Below are 21,552 nucleotides of genomic sequence, written 5' to 3'. Positions count from 1 at the left end.
CAAAAGTTAGAAGTCTATAAATCAGGACAATAGTAGCAATATGGACAGACCAGTACTTAGAACCCCTTTATACTACCACAACAAGGAATGAGTGACCCTTGGAATTACTCATGTGGAAGAACTTCCCAACAGCGTACTGTACCTGTTTAAAAAAAGTGTTGAGAGTTAGAGTGGTGGTTCTGAAGTTCACTGGGCCAGGAAAGTCATCTGAGCCAAGGCTTCTTTCAGAAAATCTTCTACATGGCAGTGTCAACATTTTTCGATCGCCACAAGACCCTTTTCCTTCAAATGTAAAAATTTAATTGGATTTTATTTGGCTTAATGAAAAAGGCAATCGTACCTATTACTACATTGTACTATTTCAAAAAATTAATTATAGGTAGTCCTCAACCTACAGTCACAATTGAGCCCAAAATAGTTGTTGCTAAGTGAGACATTTCTTAAGTGAGTTTTGCTCCAGTGTATGACTTTTCTTGCTAGAGTTGTTAAGTGAATCATGGCAGGTGTTAATTTATCATACATTGTTAAGTTACTCTGGGTATATACATATTCATATACGTGTGTGTGTGTGTGTGTGAGAGAGAGAGAGAGAGAGAGTGAGTGAATCTCATTACAGGTAATCTTCAACTTACAACAATTCATTCTGTGACCATTCAGTTACAATAGCACTGACAAATGTGACTTATGACCATTTTTCACAGTTATGACCTTTGCAGCATACCCATGATCATGTTATCAAAATTCAAATGCTTGGCAACTGACTCATATTTATGATCTTTGCTATGTCCCAAGGTCATGTGAACATCTTTTGTTACCTTCTAATAAGCAAATTCAATGGGGAAAGCCAGATTTACTTAACATCTGGGTTACTAACTTAGCAACTGCAGTGAATCATTTAACAGCTGTGGCAAGAAAAACCATAAAATGGAGCAAAATTTATTTAACAAATGTCTCACTTAACAAAGAAATTTTGGACTCAATTTTGGTCGTAGGTTGAGGACTATCTGTGATCTCATTTATGCAACAAACCTGTAGGATATACTGCTATTTTAAATGAAAACAAGGGATGAACCTGGTAATTTGCTCAACCTCTTACAGGATTAATAATTAGTTTGTATGCTAGAATGTTGAAGATGCTACTGTGATGACTTAATACAGTATAAAGTATATTGCCAATAAACACATCCTTTTTTCTTATCACAAATGTATGTTCAAAGATTATTCTTTTAATAAGGCAACAGGATGAGGTAGTAGTAGGAGTCTTCCTGCAATTTAACTATTATTTCCAGAGCAAGGATCTTTGGATCAGCTAAAGAAAATCTTTGGATCCAATTCTTTAATAATATAGAGTATAATATATTATGGTAGAAACAAAACACCATGAAGATATATTTTTTTAGTTGTCCATCAATTATGAGGATTAGCTTCCATGCCACAACACTACTGACTAAACTTGTTTAACTAGCTAGCTAGTTAAGGATATCCTTCAATTTTTGTTCAGTATGTGTCCACATTAGTACTGTTATAAAATTACATAATTAAGAGAGGGTAGACATTTTCTTTATAAAGTAGAATAGAAACAATGGCATTTTATGTGTTTATACAGTTCGTAGAAAATAGTTAATTACAGTATCGAGGATGAATTACAAGATATATACACAATCATATTTAAACTTACCATTTAAAACTTCTAACTCAGCTATATCTTTCTCAAGTGTTGGAATACTAAAGAAACTTGCTAAATTTATAGGTATCCAAGCAAAAGGCATGCGGTACTTTCCTAAACGTTGACAAAAGTTCTCTGCTTGTTGTTTTAATTTCTCAATCTTTTCTTTAGTCTAAAAAAATAGGCAGAAAAATATATGCTGGTCAAAATCATAAAAATTGATGAAACAGAAAAGACATGACCTAACATGCTGTCATGGCAGTCATAATATACTTTTTTTGCAGAATTAAAACAAAAGCCAACAGAGTCAGGAACAAATCTAGTTAACTAAAGCCTCATTCAATAAACAGTAGGCAGAAGTTAGGTGTTATGTTTAAAATATCAGTGCAAAGAAACTGAGAGTAACAATCGAATGAGAAACCAGAGATTTATTTACGAAATTTAAATCTGGTATCCCAGATTTTACATCATCAGATGAGATTAATTTAATTAATTTAACTATCTTGTTTAGCAATGGAATTTTTGGGCTCAATTGTGGTCATTAGTCAAGGATTACCTGTACTTTATGCTAATTTTTCAATTTTTGGAGAGTACAAGCTTACATTTTAGGACACATATTATCCTCTAAGACTGCTATACTTGTAGAATAAAAATTGTGTGATAAGATCAGTCTTGGACTTTCTGATTATGTACATTTCAAGACATGGGAAGAAAAACTATACCTTGAAATAACACTTCAAATGTCAAGAATAGAGAAAGATGGCTACATAAATATCCCTATTATCAGGGTAATAGTTTTGCAGTTCCCGTTAAAAACTATGATATCTACCTTTCCACTTTCACTTTCTTTTAGAAAGATGTAGGGTTCTGCACAATCTCCAATTTCTCCTTGCTGAAGGACTTTTTCAATCTACAAAAAATAAAGAATCTAATTAACAACAACAAAAATTTAATAATAGTTTTATCCAGGATAATCAATGCTACATTGCCTAGAAATAAAAAGAACTGTGGACTATCACCACCAAAGTGCACTAGGCTGATCAATGTTGGTATATGTTGTCTTGCTTGCTTCCATTACAGTCAATTCTGTCTGGCTCAAGTCAGAAAGTAAGAATACAAATAATGTGACTCACCTTCAGCACAAGATAGATATCTGATGAAGGATATGTTACCGAAAATACAGCAGCCCTTGCCTGAGTGGAGGAGTCAATACATGGTGTATGGGATCGCAAAAACCCTTTAAATTGTTCAGAGTTCAAATCACAATGAAAACTTTCAGAGATCTTTAAAAAAATAGAATGAAAGAGAAGGTGCATTCCATGTCATTTACAGCATGCATTCTACAATATTGTCATAACAAAAGCTGTAATGATTACACTATATACCATGGTCAAACCTTAAAATGCAGAGCTAATTGCTTGAATCCATGAATGTTGTGGCTTAGGAAACAGCAGGACCATGCATTTTAAAATTATAATACAATTTCTAATCTTAACTTACCATTCAAGGGATTATTAGGCAGTTATAAGCAAGATTGCCTGTCCAATAAAAGAATATATAGAATCTCCCACTTACCTACCATCCGAAAATTGATGAATAAATAAGAAATGACTAAAAGGCAAATTCTAAAAATTGCTACACTCCTTGCTTATTTTGTGTTATATACAGCACTGCAATCTACTAAGGGTCATGTTGATTGTGACAGGCTACAAGTGTGTTGAATAAACAGATAACATAAATCATTAGCTAATTATATTTTCCAAAACTATAGGCAGTTGTTGAAAATGTGCGGTAGATGAGGTAGAACAAAATAATTGGTTCAAATCATGAGGAGGAATAAAATAATTCAGACTGGAATTTTCATTCCCTTGGATCAAAGTGTAATTTATAAATCTACATTTTATTATCATTGGCTATCAAGGAAGCTTCAATCCTGTTCCATTTCCCTGGAAATGGGAGCACAATATCTTGGCAGCCAGGGTAGATGAAAACAAAACTCCAAACCTTTTGTCTAAAGTTAACTGTAACAAAAAGTTATAGGTAATTTTGTTGCCTAAAAGTTACCTATAACCTTCCAGTGTATAGTCTTTACAGTGAAATATAATAAATATTAACCATAGGCAGGAACTGTTTAAGAGAAAACAATCCAGCCCACTAACTCAGATAGGCTAATGAGAAACAGTACATAAATCAGAACAATCCTGATCGCACATAGAAAACCAGCAAACTGTCTCCCTGCGTCAAAACATGACAGTGATGTCTACTTTGGCAATGAAACTTCTGCAAGAAGGAAACCAAGCTTAGCAAACACCCAAGATCTCAGCAAAATATTAAACACTGCATTTAAATGAAAATAGTGCTGCTACACTCTTACCTTTTTCCTTTCTCTTATATCATAAAGAGCTAAGGTTACAAATAATGGCTCGATTTCAATTTCAAATCTGCAAAGGAGAAAATAAGGCACTAACTATTAATAAAGTAATTCATGTGACATGAAATCAAGGATAATGGCTACTTAGAATAATACATGTACTGGAAAAATTAACTCAAAACTTAGTCTTGCTTTATCTACTTAATCCTCAGTGCCAACACTAAACAATTTCAAAACGTAGATATAAGTATATACCGTGGCTGTTTTGTTTTTCTATTGTTTTGGATGGAATCTAATATTTCCTATGAGCAGAGGAATGTTTGCTGTTTCCAATAACAAAATAATGATCACTTAAAAATCAATTAATAATAAATAAATAAATGGTCCCATTTTTCTTTATAAACCAAATCTTTTGAGAACAGAGCAAATTGGATCTAACTAGTCTGAGGGAAGAAGATGCTACAAAGCTGGTTGCTGATCCTCTTTCATCTAGATCTAGAACCTTCATCTATAATGATATAGAGGTTTTTGCAGCCATCTTGATAATTTTTTCCTAAGGTAGAACAACAGGGGCAGCATTTTACATTTATCATTCTAAAAAAAATGTAGCAATGTTAACAAATACTAAATGAGTTTAATCCATGTTAAGCTTCAGTTAAACATAGTAAATACTACACCTAAAATAAAAACTCATTTTTAAAAGAAGACAACATGGCTAGATAACTCTTACTAGTTGGATGTATATATAAAGATAAGAATAAGCAGAAATAGAGAACTTGAGTGTTTTGCCTACTACACATGGTAAGTTTTTTAAGTACTTTCCTAAATAAAAAAGTTTTCTGAATGAAGAAAACTAGCACATGGAGAGGAGGAGCCACATCGTGATGTTACAACGTGCTGTCTCGACACTCTGAGACCGCTGTTGACACTTTTGCCGCTGGGGGGGGGTGTCCATTGAGACCTAAACCGTCCCGTAGAGATGGTGATCAGGAAGACAAAGCTTTGCTTGTCTTAGGGATATCGCAAAATCCCTGTTAGACCCAAGGGAAGTGCTTCAAGCCTGCGGTGAACAGGCAGCCCCTAGGCTGATGTAGTCGGGACGCTCCAGAAGGAAGGAAGGAAAAAGAGAAAGTGAGTCCATCTGGTGAGATATTTTTTCTACTTTGCTAAAGACTGCCCAAAGAAATGTTTCCTTAAAGCCAAATTGATCCTTAAACAAAAGAACTGAGCTGCAAAAATAATCCTAATGGGATCACTGTGAAAAGTTTTTTTTTTCCTTTGTCATTGTAACTATTTTTTGTGGATTGAAATGTCCGTCACATTCTCCATTTCTCCTCTTAAAGTGAATGGATTGATTTTTTTTCTTCTGCTTCTTGTTGCTTATTTTTTGACTTTTGGATTAAAACCTTCCTTTTTATTTTAACAGTTCTTCCTACTACTTGTTATTAAATCACACTAAAAGCAATCTAAAGAACTTTGTTTCCTAAAGAAGGTGAAAATTAACTGCCAGTCAGAGGGTTTTTTTGAAACAACTTATCTCTTTCTTTATTTGACTTCACTAACTCTGCAGCTGAAGGGTTTGCAACTTGTTTACAGAAACTGATAAAAAACCAAGGGCACCAACTGTTTTCACAGGTGCCTTTGAGAACTATTTTGGCAGAGAAAGAAAGAAAGAAAGAAAGAAAGAAAGAAAGAAAGAAAGAAAGAAAGAAAGAAAGAAACAGAACCCTTCTCCTTTGAAGAGCTAACTTGGGTTTAAGTCAACTTAAATTTAAAAAAAAAAGCTAAGAGAAGCCTGGAAAGACTAGACTGGCAGTCATTATTGGTTTTTCTTTTTCTTTCTCTCTTCTGTTTTGGAAACATGGGTCAATACTTAGATGAGAAAACCTTAAAATTCCAAAATATCTTGGCTGGAATTCAAAATCTATTGGAAGGGTATGGGAGAATTGAGAAGAAGCTGGAAAGACTAGTCTTCCTCACAGCAAAAGATGATGGGGTTGGAGCCCCCAAAATTAAAGGGGAGAATGAAGATATAGAAGATAAAGATAAGAAAATAGATGAATTGAATAATGGAGCAAATGTGGGTGAAAATGGAAAGGGAATGTAGAAAAGGGAATTTGATGAATTGAAGCTCTACCCTAGATTCCAGGACAGAGAAGAGAAAAAAATACTAATGAAAGACATAAGAAGAGAAATTTTTTCAGAAGCAAGATTGACAAAGACAAGTTAACTTTAGTAGCAACTGGTGGGCAAGGAGATTATCTGAGAGACCCTTCAAGCAACAAAGTGCGGAGATAAGCCTATAAAAACCTTACAAAAGAGAAAAAGAAGATTGACTCCACAATTGACAAGAGAGATAAGACTGTTTTGTTACTGGAAAGATACAGGTTGACAATGAAAGTTGGTAATAAAAAAATTAGTTTTTTTATTATTGGTGATTAATTAGTAGGAACTTTGTAACTTCTAGATTGTTTTAGATTGTTATTAAATGTTTACTCATTAACAATTAATTAACCATAAATAATAATAATAATAATGAAATGATACTGGGTACAGCGTAATGATATATACATGTATTGACAATTTAGTAAAAGAAATTTGGATATAAATTGTAAATTGTGACTTGGGAAAAAGACCTATAAATTTTATTAACAAATTTTCATTTAGATCTTGTTATAAGAGTGTAAAGGGTTTTTTTGGGGTGGGGGCCCTAATGAGAGGAGATGGGGCATAAATAGTAAATGATTTTTAGCCAATTATAATAACAACAAAGAAATGTTAATGGTCATTGTTTAACAATATATACATGCTATGGTATTGGCTAAAGTAACTTAGATATAAATGTTAGTCAGTGAGTTGGGGGAAAAAGGAGGGGGAAGGCTTAAAATGTTATCTATTGACTTTTACTTAAAAGATGCTATAAAGGTGTAATGTTATGGGAGGATTTTTTGAAATAGCTAATGAATGCCATTATGTGGTTGTGTCTTTAAGTATGAATGATTTGAGGTAAAAGCATGTTCAAATAATTGTAGTCAAATGAGAATTGGGGTACATTGATAGTAAGATATACAAAGATTTTTGACTTAAAGTGTATAATCTAATATGAACTATAAGTAATGACTGTGGAAGAAATGCACGAAAGTTATCTGTAACCAATCGACACACTTTCTACAAGATGTAATGAAGGATGATTCTTTTTTTGTGTTTTTGTTTAATTAAAAAAAATAAAAAAACTAGCACATGGAGAAAATTTGTTTTACATCTGTCATTTTCTTGCTTTCTATTTTATAGATTTCATTCCTTCATTCTGTTGTGTAGGTTGCTCTATATGCCATCTGATTGACCCAAACCCCTAAAGCTGTTCCATTCGCACCAATGATGTAGCACTTACTTCAGTGTCTGTATTTTCACTAATATCCTATTACCTAGATACTCCTTTGGGCATTCAGGTATTGGTCGTATTTGTACAGAATCCTCCTATTAAAAACATTAAGCATAGTTATTTGTTTTGATTCATTTTAGCTTCCTATACTTTGACAGACATCATCTATTGCCATCCCTTCATTTCTTACTTTACAATCAGGCAAAAAATTAATGCAGAAAATGTAGGAAGTCATCATAATTATAGTCAAGCCAGGGAAGTTTGTTTAGAATGCAGCAGTCTGCACAGTCGCAGGGGCAATTATGATACAAAGACTTTGCATCATTGCTGCAGGAGCTGCAGTGGTACTGGTATGCAATTCAGCAATCAGCAATTCAAAGCATTCTATCAAGCCTTTAGGACTTGCCCCAAATAACTGATAGAATCATAGAATCCTACATCTGGAAGGGACCTTACAGGTCTTCTAGTCCAATCCCTTATAAGAAATTGTAAAGCAGGAGACCTTATACCATCCTGGACAAATGGTTGTCCAATCTTTTGTTGAAAAACTCCAGCAAGGGAGCATCCACAACTCTGGGACGCAAGCTGTTCCATTTGTTAATTGTTCTCCTCAGTTCCAGGTTGGATTTCTCTTAACCCACACACTGCTTCTTGCCCTACCCTTGGGTGCTATGGAGAATACATCAATGCCTTTTTTTTTCTGTGACAGCTCCTCTGTCAGGCTTCCAAGTAATAAGTTCCCTGAATGAGTAATCCAAAGCATTCATATTCCAAAGTCTATTTATTAGGACTGTATCAAATTGGCAAGGTCTTGGTGTAATTCTGGCTCTGACGAAACCCCGGAATTACACCCAGCAAGAAGCAAAAGTTTGAAACTTCCTCCCAGAGTCACATTCTCCAATCAGCTCACAGTCCAACTGCCCAGTGACTTCAAACTCCACCTTCAGCCATCTGCAGGCACATTCTCTGTTCCCATGGGAAAGAATGTTAGCTAGCCATAATATTCCCCCTTATCTCTACAACCCCCCTTCCTACTGCTAGAATGTGGCAAACCTGAAGCCTTGTTAGATCCCCTTACAGAATACCTAGAAAAAGAATAGGAAATGACTACAATAAAACATGGCTACACATATGATAGCTTCATATGACATCCTCAAAACTAGAAACCTTCTTTCATATCATCCCTAGTCTTTCTCTTTGTTAGGCTATACATATCTATTTCCCTTGATTTAGTCCTCAGACTCTTTATCATCTCTGTTACTACTTTTTCTTCAAATGTTTTTGAATGACAATTGCCATAGTTAATTACACCATCTGGGCTGAGTGGAATTAATGTCTAACATATACCATCCTTTGTATTATAGTTCCTTTGAAAACCCAGATGGTTGAAGTATAGTTGTGCCAGAAAATATACGGCTTACCTCATCTATACCGGGATACAGAGCAAACAACTCAGTAGGCCGGTTGGTTTTCCGTGCCTCTTCATTTTGCCTTTGAATGTCTTCTGCTTTAGCAGTCTGCAATAGGTTGGTCAATCGGGGATCAAGCGGTAGGCTGCGCAGGCAAATTTCTCCAGATGTCAAGGTGGTTTTATTGGATCCATCACAGAGGACTTTTAAGCGCCTGGGACCTGTCTGCTCAAGCAAATAGGGAATAGTTGAACAAATTAAATATACTGAATATTGAGAGTAAAGGTTTGTTCTCTGAGCCTAAACTCCACTGAAGATGTTACCTAGCCTGGTAACCAAATGTTCAGAAACTCAACCCACAAACTCAGAGAATGAACCTTCACCTGAGCTATAGATATTCGACACCATTGCAATACTGAATATTTCTATCATGTTTCTGTGTCATATTTCCATATTTATCCATTGCAATAACAGATATTAGATTTCCAATGCCATGAAATAAATGTTAAATGGAACTTTTAACTCTCCTTTTAACACAGCCATTTATTTCACACAGAATAATGGAATAACAGAGTTGGAACAACCTTGGAGGTCTTCTAGCTCCTACTCAAGCAGGAAACCCTATACCAGTGATGGCGAACCTTTTTTGGGTCGCGTGCCATAAGGGGGGAGTGCAGGGGGGTCATGTGTGGGCATACCATACCCACAATGAAATGTGGGACACCCCCCCAGTGCACATGTGTGCATGAGAGGCGCTCCCCCCATTTTTTAAATGCTTTTTTAGCTCTCCCCAGGCTCCAGAGGGAGGTGAAACAACCTCCCCCGCCTCCCCTGGAGGTCCTCCGGAGACTTCAAGGACCTTCAGGAGGCTTCCGGAGGGCTTAAACTGGCCCTACAAGAAAACTGGAAGTAGGGTCGTTTTTAGTCCTCTGGATGCTTCAGGGAAGTCTCCTGAAGGTCCCTGAAGCCTCTGTAGGGCTTAAACCGACCCTACGAGCAAACCAGAAGTCCGTTCCCAAACTTCTGGGTTGCCCATAGGGCTGTTTTTTTGCACTCCGTAGGCTTCAGGGAAGCTCCTGAAGCCTCCGGAGGGCCTCTAGGGGAGCAGGGGAGGCTCTTTTTGCCCTTCCCAGGCTCCTATAAAGCCTCTGGAGCCTGGGGAGAGTGAAAAATGGCTTTAAAAAAGGCTGAATTCAGTTGGCCAGCATGCACAAGTGCGCTGGTCAGCTGGCAGGGCAACGCCTCGCATACCCTGACAAGTGGCTCCATGTGCCACCTGTAGCACAGGTGCCATAAATTCGCCATCATGGCCCTATACCGTTTCAGACAAATGGCTGTCCAATCTCTTCTTTAAAAACTAGTTTTGGAATTCCCACAACTTCTGGAGGGAAGTCATTCCACTGATTAATCATTCTAATTGTGAGGAAATATCTTCTTAATTCTAGGTTGGAATTCTATTGCCATCATGTTACCCTTATTCCTTCTCTTCATTAGACTAGACATACCCACTTCCTGCAAAAGTTCAATGTTTTTTTTTTTGCCTCCAGTCCCCCAATCATTTTTGTTGCTTTTCTCTGCACACTTTCTAGAGTTTCAAGATTTTTCAATATGAAAAAACAGTAGGACAAGAAACATATCAGATACTTTTGGAGAAGATTAAGAATTCTTGAATTGCTACAGAGCAAGAGTGCAGAATTTGGCAACTTTAAGACTTGTAGACTTCAACTTCTGGAATTCCATGGTTTCGAGTTGAAATTAACAAGTCTTAAAAGTTGACAAGATTGGAACCCACTGTTATACAGCTTAACATTTAAATAGGACTTTCTTCTCTTATTCCACAATATTTAAAAATAATGCTTCATTACTTTTCATGTTCCCTCATCAACCTGGTGCTATTCCTTCTAATTTGGGAAGGAAGTTCAGATGTGCCATTTGAGTGGTCCTATAGCATGACACACAAATGCTCCCGAGGAATTCTTAGAAAAAGAGGCTCCTCCCAATGGCCGCTTTGCTCCACCACTGCCTACTGCTCCATTTTCTTTTCAAAGCATTCTTTCAAGTCTATTCCCTAAGTGTACCTGATAACTGGAATCGTGAAAATCCAACATTTCAGACTCAAATGTTTGCTTTTGAAGGCTTTTGTGGAAATCTGTCCTGGATCCTGTTTTCATAAAGTTATACGCCTCATTGCTTCCTTGATTTCTTTAGTAAAATAGCCAATTAGATTTCAGTTTTAGAAAATGAGACAAAATGAAAGATCAATTGTTATCATGTAAATAAATTATATAAAAAAATATACAATACCCCAAATTGATTTAAGAACTGCTTAAACGGAATACAAAGTTATAATAAATTGCTATATAGAAGATCTTTGGTGGTGCAGTGGTTGGAATGCAGTACTGCAGGCTACTTCTACTTCTGCTGACTGCCAGCTGCCTGCAGTTTGGCAGTTTGAATCTCACCAGGCTCAAGGTTGACTCAGCCTTCCATCCTTAACCCAGATTATTGGGGGCAATATGCTGATTCTCTAAACCACTTAGAAAGGACTGTAAAGCACTGTGAAGCGGTATATAAATCTAAATGCTGTTGATATGGGTTACCACTACAGAATAATATGGAGAGCAATTCTTATGCATATTCTTTTTCAAGAGAATACTAACACCCACCAACACTCACTCAACCCTTGTGTCCCAGATGTTGCTAGAAACATGCTCATGGTACTTCGGGTCTAACCTAGTTTCACTATTCTGCTCTTCTCCAATATATCAGTGATACTTCTTCAAGCCAAAAGGGAGGTGCCAATGAGCCTTTTGCTTTGTAGGCCAAAATAGAGTGGCCATTGATATGGCTGCACTTGAGATTTTCCTGTCACTTTTTAATGAAGCAGAGTACCGTATTTTTCAGAGTGTAAGACGCACCAGAGTATAAGACGCACCAAGGTTTTGAGGCAAATAAATAAAAAAAGTAGGTAGGTAGGTAGATAGAGGGATAGAGAGGGAAAGAAAGAGAGAGAAATACAGTAGGTAGGTAGGGAGAGAGAGAGAGTAGATAGGTAGGTAGGTAGTTAGATAAAGGGATAGAGAGAGAGAAATAGAGAGAGAGAGAAATAGAGAAATACAGTTGGTAGGGAGGGAGGGAGAGAGGGTATAGGTAAGTAGGTAGAGGGATAGAGAGAGAAACAGAAAGAGATAGAGAAATACAGTAGATAGGTAGGGAGAGAGAGATAGAGTAGGTAGGTAGGAAGATGTTTCCAGATGTATTTATCCATGTGCTGGACAAAGAAATCACTAACACTCTGCAGCACCTAAGACTTGTTTCTGCTGGCACAGCACTTGATCAATCTAATTCTCATCAATCACTCTAACTAAAAAGCTTTCTGAAAGGGAAAAAAAAAGTTTTTGGACTCTGCAAACATCCCAAAAACGGCCCGTTTTTCGCAAAAATGGGCCCATATTTTGTCAAAAAAATTGCACACATAGCCTTATGGAGGTTGAGTGTTGCTGGGGGTTGGGGGCAAAAAACGTCCATTTTTGCTCATTTCTGCCCTCCCCAGCCCCCAGGAGCACTCTGAAAGCCTCCATAAGGGTATGCACGGACATTTTGGTGAAGGGGGCAGGGCTTCGGGAGGCAAAAAAATGCTGTATTCGGTGTATAAGACACACCCAGATTTTCAGCCTCTTTTGAGGAAAAATGGTGCATCTTATACTCCAAAAAATATGGTACTTCCAGATGGAGGTTTGCTAAAGAACCAAGTAAGCATAACTCTAATCTGGGAAATGCTGCTGCATTTAGACAAATGTAAGAGTACAACCATTATTGTTTCCTTCTCCTCTCAACAATAAACAATTATTTTTGGTTGGATCCTAATATTGTATGATTGATGCCCCAATCCAACTGTAGCAAACCATTATTAGTGCCAGTAACATTTTCTGAACTCAATCCATTTAGTAAACCTAATGAGAGTAATTACCACTTACTTCTTGGGTAATTAGATAATTAATCAAAACAGTAGATTTCAACTTTCCCCTGGGTAATTATTGAGTTATGAAGGACTTACTTTCGATTCACAATCAGCCAGTCACGAATATAAGTCTGAACACAGTCCCGGACATGTAAATCCAATTCAGTCCTAGGGAGACGCAAAAATATTTCTATGCATAATTAGTTATCATACATAAAGATGGTCAATATAATAACAGCAACATGGCTATTCTTCTCACGTAATAAAAAAATATTTTTGAAGTGATTTTTGTCGTCTCCAAATCTAGTTTTCAAGTTAAATTTTTGAACATCTTATTCAACATGCTATTAATAAGAAAATGTCATCTATAAAAAAATAACTTAAAAATTAAAGTATACTGATAGCATTATGAAGTATAATGACTATATTTTAAAGTACAAACCACACAGTGTAAATAAACAAATATCAAAGAAAGGGACTGGGGAAGCACTGGTCTGCTAAAATACAGTCCAGAAAAAAAGGGACACAGATAACATAATCCCTTTGTTTATCTTATCTGACAAAAAAGATGCAATTCATTGATGCAGCACATGCTTTTCATGAAAATGGTCACTCCTCGGATCTCCAGATCTATTAATAGAAAATACTTAGAGAGAGAAAAAATGAAAATTTTGATGAAAATTATTTTGATGAAAATTAAAATGTTCTAATGTTTGGGATTGTTGGCGTTCTCTCTGGTAGGCTACACCGGAATTAAATAGGTTTGCTACAATCCAAAAATTTCAAAGAAGAATTTTAATTGCAGAAAAGCTGAAGGTGGGGTGAAAGAAATTCCAGTTGAATATAATAGTGAACTCAATGTTCAGTCTTTTTACAATTTTTGTCCTGGCCATACTATACCATGTGCTAGCCAATACCCTTTTTAGACATAAGGCTCAATTTCCATCTTTCTCTTGTTCTGGAAACTTTAGGTTTATTACATTTTTCCATCTATGTGAAGACTGTGTCCCTGACCACTGAGTGGCAGTTGTGCAGCAGTAGACCTTGGATTGTACTCATAGGTGATCAACCCTCAATCACCACAGTCTGGGGTCCAATTATATGTGCAAACTATAACCCTGGGTCAGAAGGGAAGCAATTTTCTTTGGAACATAAAGAGAAAGAACTTTTCCCATTCAATATAGTCTCAATATAATCTGTCCTTCTTTTTCCATAGTTTGTTTGTATCCTTATAAGGTAAGCTCTTATAGGTATTGGAAGAGAAAATAGTTCATGTGGCGAAGCCAGAAAAAAAATATTGCTAATGTATTGCCCTTAGCTTGCCACTAGATACAGTTAAGAAAAACAAAGTGAAATCAGAGGAGCTTGTGACAATAGGAATGATGCAAAACCCTAAGGTAAGTAAAAAGTTAAGGTCAAAATGGTTTGTACTGGCTCCATATTTTAAACTCTGAAAATCTGAAACTGTATCAACCTTTGTACTTATTTTATTTACCATCGTTCTATCATCATACATTTTACAAGGAGTTTGCCCTGGGTGAATAAATGTTTAGTCAACACATTTATGAATACAATGTTTGAAAACAAATTTATTTTTCCATAAATTCTTTTAAGTATTGTAGTGATATCCCAGAATATGTAGATCATATTCAGACAAAATTTATGCTGTGATCTGCAGCTCCTACACTTCAAAAACATGCAGACTACAAAACTCGATCAGGGCAAAGCAATAGATGCAATTTACATAAGACTTCCATAAAGCTTTTGATTCAGTGATACATGACAAACTACTTCTAAAACTAAACTCTTATGGCATCTCTGGAGCCCTGCATAATTGGATAGCTGCGTTCATGTCAAATAGACAACAAGTGGTCAAAATAGGGAGCACCCTATCAAATTCTGCACCTGTTAACAGCGGTGTCCCCCAAGGCAACATTTTGGGACCAACACTCTTTATACTTTACATAAATGACCTTTGCAATCATATTATAAGCAACTATGTTCTCTTCGCTGATGATGTAAAACTATTTATCATCACTGACAATGCTGCTGCCCTTCAAAAAGACCTTGGCTATGTGTCAGAATGGTCAAACAATTGGCAACTTCAAATCGCAACCAACAAATGTTGTGTCTTACACAATGGCAAAAAAAATCAGGACACAAAATACAAGCTGGGTAGACACGACCCTGTAGATGACCCTCTCTATCAAGGACCTTGGAGTACTCATATCTAATGATCTAAGTGCCAGAGTCCACTGTAATAACATTGCCAAAAAGGCATTAAGAGTTGTTAACCTAATCTTGCGTAGTTTCTTCTCTAAATATTGTACTGCTAACCAGACCATACAAAACATTTGCTAGACCAATTCTCGAATACATCTCATCTGTCTGAAACCCGCTCTGCAGATCGGACATTAATACAATTGAGCAATGAGCAAGTCCAGAGATATTTCACAAGAAGAGTCCTCCACTTTTTTGCTCGCAATAGAATACCTTATGCCACCAGATTTGAAATTTTGATCTTAGACAACCTAGAACACTACCTTTGATGTAACCTAAGCGTAGTACATAAAATTATCTACTACAATGTCCTACCTGTCAATGATTACTTCAGTTTCAACCACAACAATACATGAGCACACAAAAGATACAAACTTAAGGTAAACCACTCCAAACTTGATTGCAGAAAATATGACTTCAGCAACAGTGGTCAATGCCTGAAATGCACTACCTGACTCTGTGGTTTCTTCCCCAAACCTCCAAAACTTTAACCTTAGATAGCCTACTGTCAACTTACCCCATTCCTAAGAGGTCTGTAAGGTGGGTGCATAAGCGCACCAACATGCCTACCGTCCCTGTCCTAATGTTCCTTTATATTCGTATCCATTTCATGTATTCAAAATCATGTTTATACTTATACATGATATCTAATACATGCTTGATGAAATAAATAAATAAATAAATAAATAAATAAATAAATAAATAAATAAATAAATAAGATATTTGTCAAAACACTGGATAACCAGAATACATTGATGAGAAATACTTCTGGTTCAAAAAAAAACCCAAAATGGGAACATTAAAAACAGGTTTCAACTGCTTGCTTTAAAGGTTTCCTCACTTTTCTTCTGGTAATGATGGTTCCAAGGTTCTATGCTCCTTTGCAGCATAAACCACCTCCAAATCATCTTCAGGAAAATCACCCAATTCTTGCAAGAGATCTGAATCTAGGCTATTCAGCTGCATCATTAAGAGACCTTCGAAATCCACTGGTTCTACAGCATCATAAAACTGAGGCTAAAGAAAGAAAAGAAAGAATTTTTTTTTATTTAGAAATATACAACACATTTCTGGGTTTCCATTAAATATTAACCTCAAATGCACTAACACCCTAAAAAGTTCATTTTATGGATCAAGAGTAAAGGGCATAAATCACATACAAATTCTTACATGTAACCCTAACATTTAAGCCAACAGGTTTTTTAAAAAAATCAGGCTACTTGAACCTTAACTTATTGAAAAATGACGAGAATTTGTTAGACAAATAATACATCTTCTCCTTTCTTCTACCTTTTTTCTTTCTTTAGTAATGTTAGGCAAAATTATATAAGCAGTTTCATAATTAAAAACAAATTGTATCTAGTTTCATTAGGGAAGTGCCATGTGCTGCATAACTAAGCCAAATGGCAAGATGCGAATTACCTTATTGAGAATGTGGTCACAAAGGAAGATATTGTCACAAGCTACCAAATTTGAGAGCCGTACAAATGTTCTTGCCACAAGGAAGACTACACTGAGTAAACTATCATTATTCTTCTCCTGTTTTATTTTATTTATGTGTTTTTTAACTCATCTCATTTTTATATTGCCCATTTCACATAAGTGACTCTGGATGGCTTACAATGGTACTCTTTAGAAGATTTTGCAGTTGAAAATATCATCTAGAGAAGCTCTGCATACAAATGAGAACTTAGAAAAATCAGGATCTTCAATCAGTAAAGAATCTCCACCTGCCTGATTATGATTCATATGTAAAGCCCTTGAACTCTATTCAGCCATTCTAGCCGTTAAAACAAGGAAGTTGGGTACATTTAGAATTAGCATACATAATTTTTGAGTTATAAATAACCTTTTTTTCTGTCATAATTTTGACTGACAGTGTCTGGAGACTGAGATTGTCTTCTAAACCACATTTATCCCATTGTAATTTTTAATGTGCATTTAGCAGATTATACTAAAAATTATAAAAAATAATATATATTTAAATATACATATTGTTAGCTAGCTACAGACAACAGCAAATTTCTTTGTTAAATAAATAATACTTCCCCAAAAGTCGGATACATAGCACATGCCCAGACCAACCAGGAATTATTGAGAGGTGACAAATATGTAGGGGAAAGAATTGTTATGGAAAGATAAAAACCATTAGTAAAAAGAAGCAATTAAGATTTTGGCAGTGAGGTTTATCTATAAAAAGCAGCCTACAGAGAAACAATTAACATACCTTTTTAGTGCAGTAAAATTAGCAGTATGATGCAATCAAAATGGTGGCTAGATGAAACAAAAAGTAAGCAACTTGGCAGAAAGCCTTTTGAGAACAAAATACACACTTTTTATCATCCAATGAATCTCCAAGAAAGTTAAACCGACAGCTGCTCAAGTTGAGGAAGTGAATTAGATGTCTTCAAGAGACAGGAAATATATATTTACTATGTTTCAGTTTTCAGAACTGTGGGTTCCTAATAACCTGCTTATTCTTATTAAAATACAGTTAAAAGGTTTGAAGATAAATATATAAAATAAAGTTCTGCAAAATTCCATTCACTTTAGCAGATATTAAAATCAAGAAGGAAATGTTGTCTCTTAATAGTAACATTTGTAATCGGTGATGTCTACAGAAAGATTGTACAAATGACAAAAATTGGCTTTTTCTCATCCTTTTATAGAGCATTATAATATCTACAAAATAGGCTTCAAAAGGAAGAGAGTTTGCAGTTTGATGGTGCAATAAGGCTTTTGTCATTTTAATAAAAGCAGCAGAACTTGAAAACTCCTCTATAATGTTCTCTTAAGATACATGTATTTCACAATATTCATGTGTTAAATGTCCACACAGACATTGTACAATATTAATTGTGAAAGATGGTGCTCTGTTTCAAACAGATTTGAATCAGTTAAGAAATAAGTTGTATGGGGCTGTTTTTTAACAGCACATTTCCGGAGAATCCCATAACATAAACATTCATCAGAACATCATAATGAAATCAGATGGATTCACAGGTGAACACCAGAGCCAGCACATGATCCTTGGTCCATCTATGTCCACATGGAGAAGCGTATGCAGTGCTATCAGGGTTCTTTCCTGGGCCCAATACTGTTCAACATCCTATTAAATGACTTGGTTCTTGTCTTACCTTCAAGGATAATAAATATACTCTTCAGTATGCCATTCTATCATGTATCAGAAGATTGATAAGAGAACAAAAGGCATGCATATAATATTTGTGTATGACACAAAGCAGGGGAAGGTTGCTAATACTCCTAACACTGGCTTAGTAACAGTACTTGTGAGAGAGGTTTGGGGGTCTTGGTAGACTACAGATTAAAGATAAGCCAACAATGTGCAGAAGCTGCCAAAAAGTGAATGCAATTTGGGGTTACATCAACAAGATCACAGGAAGTTATAATACTGCTCCATGTTTCATTGGTAGGACCAAATATGGAATACTGTGTCCAGTTCTCATCATGACACAAAAGATGCTGGGGAACTGGAAATAATGAAGGGAAGAATGACAATAGCTTGGAAGCTAAAATCTACAATGAGTGGTTAAAGGTACCTGGTATTTTTAGCTAAAATAAGCAAAGAATAAGGGAACATATGACAGCAATCTTCTGATACATGATAGAATGGCATACTGAAGAGTATATTTATTATCCTTGAAGGTAAGACAAGAACCAATCAGTGGAAGCTTTACATTGAGATACAAACTAGAATTAACAAGGAATTTCTTGATTGTGAGGATTATTAAGCAATGGAACAGACTGCCTTCTGATTTTGTGGTTCTCTATCATTGAGAAAGCATTGTCCCCAGACAACTTCATAGTTATTATAGTTTTATATTAAAAAGACTAATCTGTTGTCTTTCAATTCAGATTAGATAATATCACTTTTAAATAATCATTTTTTCAATTTAGGCAGATTCCCACTTACTTACATGTACATACATTTATTGGAGCCAATGTCTGTCAGGGCACCTAATAACCATAAACTCTGTCAGGGTTCCAGCCAATCCCCTAATAAAATCAGGAGCCTCAAGCTATTTTACAAAAAAAATCCAGTTGTTTATTAGGAACGCCATGTCAGCATGACCTAAGTGAAGCCAGCTCTGACTTCACCCAGTTCGTGTTTTGCCTCCGACCCTGTTGCCCTCTCCCCCCAAGGAGTGTCACCAGTCACTTTCCCCAAGGAAGCAATTTCACAAGTCATAAAAGTCACTTCCACCAGCCATTGCGGGTCTCCATGGAGATGGCCTTGACTTCGGCCAGCTGGGATGTGTTTTGTTTTCACTGAGTGTGAATTCCTTGGTGCAGCTGCGAGGCATGATTTCCCATCCCCCTGTCTATGACAACTCAGGAGCAGGTCAGGAAAGCTTCGCGAGTTGACACTCTAAGGATCATTTTAAAATAATAATAAGCGGGAAATTCGCAGTTGAATCATGAGAGACATAATCCTTTTCAAACACTATTCTAACTTTCCTTTCCTCCTATTCTTCCTATCTGATAGATATAGTGTTCTTGCTCATGTTAACTGGGATAAATGAAGCACAAACACTAATAAGGGTCAGTTTAGTTTACTGACTATGGCACTAGAAACCAGGAGACTCTGAGTTCTAGTTCTGTCTTAACCATGAAAGCCAGCTGAGTGACTTTGGGTCAGTCATTCACTTTCAGCTCAATTTACCACACAGAGTTATTGTTCTGGAGAAAGGAGGAGGAAGGAGTATTAGATACATTTGTCACTTTGAGTTATTTATGAAAAAATAAAGGTGGAATTTTAAAAAAATCTTTAAAAAATAAGTTTTTACGCTCACCAGATTAATGGAAGAAAAACCAGGCGTACTATTACTTCGCTGACAGAAGGGTCCAAAGGATAGTTGCTGCACAAACTGCCGTCTTATTTCTGCTGAGGAATGCCTTCAATATAAAACAACAGAATTTGTTATACCTGTCACATTTAACTGAGCATATTTTCTTAATATTGGAACACATTCCATGTAATCAAACTGTTGCCTGTTATTCCGGTTAGCATTTTTACCGACAATATAAAAATGACATATGCAGATGTCTCTTCATTTGAGAGTGTTTTTCTGTCAAATCCAGGGAGTAGGATCTTTCCACAGTTCCACACCAACTCCGGTGCCTAGTTTTATGGGCCATACAACCTCAACCATATTAGGAAGCGCAGACTTCAACTCCCAGAATTTCCTAATCAGCACTGGCTAGAGAATTCTGGGAGTTCAAGTTCATATCTCTTAATGTTGTGGAGGTTGAAAATCACTGTTCTAAACATTAAAAAAAGCCTTAATTTAATGAGCTTGCTAATTAAAGAGGACTGCTCCTGGTTTCTATTTTTATCTTTTATTTAGCCAGATACTGAAGATATTTGCAAAAATTTAAAACAATGTCACTCTTCTCATTAATTTTTTTATTTATTAAAAGTACATGTTTTTCTTGAAAAATATTTTAGTTATGTCAATATGTAATGTATTTAATATTATTTTTACATGATGCAATAAATAAATATTCTATGAGTGTGTCACTTTTATTTTTTAATGACTGTCAATAGATATCACCCAAACACTATTTTGGGGTCCTCCATAATTTTTATAGGCAAGGGTCCTGAAAGAAAAATGTTTAATAAACACTGTTCTGGATAAATACAGGGCTGTGGTATGGGTTATTATCCACAATTGAGTGTACTATTTCTATTGCTAAGCAAGGCGGTTGTTAAATGAGTCGCACCCCAGTTTACAATCTCTTTTTGCCACAGTTGTTAAGGCCATCACACGGTCACTAAGTGAATCTGGCTTCTCGCATTAACTTTGCTTGTTGGAAGCCAGCTGGGAAGGTTAGAGATGATGATCACATGACCCTGAGACAGACCAACTGTCATAAATACACGCCAGTTGCCAAGCACCTGAATGTTGATCACGTAACCATGGAGATGCTGCATAAGGGTGGAAAACAGCTGTAAGTCACTTTTCCAGTGCTGTTGTAACTTCAAACAGTGACTAAACGAATGGTTGTAAATCAAGGACTACCTGTACGGCAGGCAGCACAGAAGACGTCTTTGACAAACAGAAGGAAGATTTGCTACCAAGGCAACAACCAGAGAAATGTGGCATGAGCCATTACCAAAACAGAGATTTGTGAAAACGCCTCAAAGAAGCTTCCAATTCCCGTGAAGATAAAGCAGGGGAGAAAGGAAGCACGTTCTGATTTTCAAGATTCAGTCCCAATAGCCCTTCTAACAAAAGTAGTTTCAGGCCCATAGAGCATCTGTTTCTTAGTCTTGCATCTTACCACAATAAACTGAGATCTCAAATACAGAACATAGCATAACCTGTCAACCGTACTTTGTTGCAGTTTTTCTCTCTGCTGCAGCTGTTTCCCTCCCCTCCCTTTTTTTCTGGCCAGTAAATCATGTTTGTGATTAACAACATAGCCCCAGAAACTACTCTTGAAATGGTGACAGATTGG

The 21,552-nt window shown here is 36.2% G+C and overlaps 1 protein-coding gene across 3 annotated transcripts in view; it reads right to left on the bottom strand.

Moving 5' to 3' along the window:
• DOCK8 (dedicator of cytokinesis 8) overlaps positions 1-21,552 on the bottom strand; it is a 99,951-nt gene that overhangs the window by 66,132 nt on the left and 12,267 nt on the right. For all 3 annotated transcript variants that reach the window (XM_087716013.1, XM_087716014.1, XM_087716015.1), the window contains exons 2-12: positions 19,884-19,986; positions 15,911-16,086; positions 12,886-12,957; positions 10,907-11,030; positions 8,841-9,053; positions 7,429-7,514; positions 4,041-4,107; positions 2,800-2,949; positions 2,496-2,576; positions 1,679-1,838; positions 143-282 (exon numbers count right to left, since the gene is read on the bottom strand). In XM_087716013.1, coding sequence (XP_087572139.1) covers positions 143-282; positions 1,679-1,838; positions 2,496-2,576; positions 2,800-2,949; positions 4,041-4,107; positions 7,429-7,514; positions 8,841-9,053; positions 10,907-11,030; positions 12,886-12,957; positions 15,911-16,086; positions 19,884-19,986 — 1,372 coding nt within the window. The remainder of the gene's footprint in view (positions 1-142; positions 283-1,678; positions 1,839-2,495; positions 2,577-2,799; positions 2,950-4,040; positions 4,108-7,428; positions 7,515-8,840; positions 9,054-10,906; positions 11,031-12,885; positions 12,958-15,910; positions 16,087-19,883; positions 19,987-21,552) is intronic.

Source organism: Thamnophis sirtalis, unplaced genomic scaffold (genome assembly GCF_051295495.1).
Source record: "Thamnophis sirtalis isolate CommonGarterSnake01/CBP01778 unplaced genomic scaffold, rThaSir2_p1.2 scaffold_5, whole genome shotgun sequence".
Taxonomy (NCBI): domain Eukaryota; kingdom Metazoa; phylum Chordata; class Lepidosauria; order Squamata; family Natricidae; genus Thamnophis; species Thamnophis sirtalis.
This window is presented reverse-complemented; position numbering and strand designations above follow the sequence as displayed.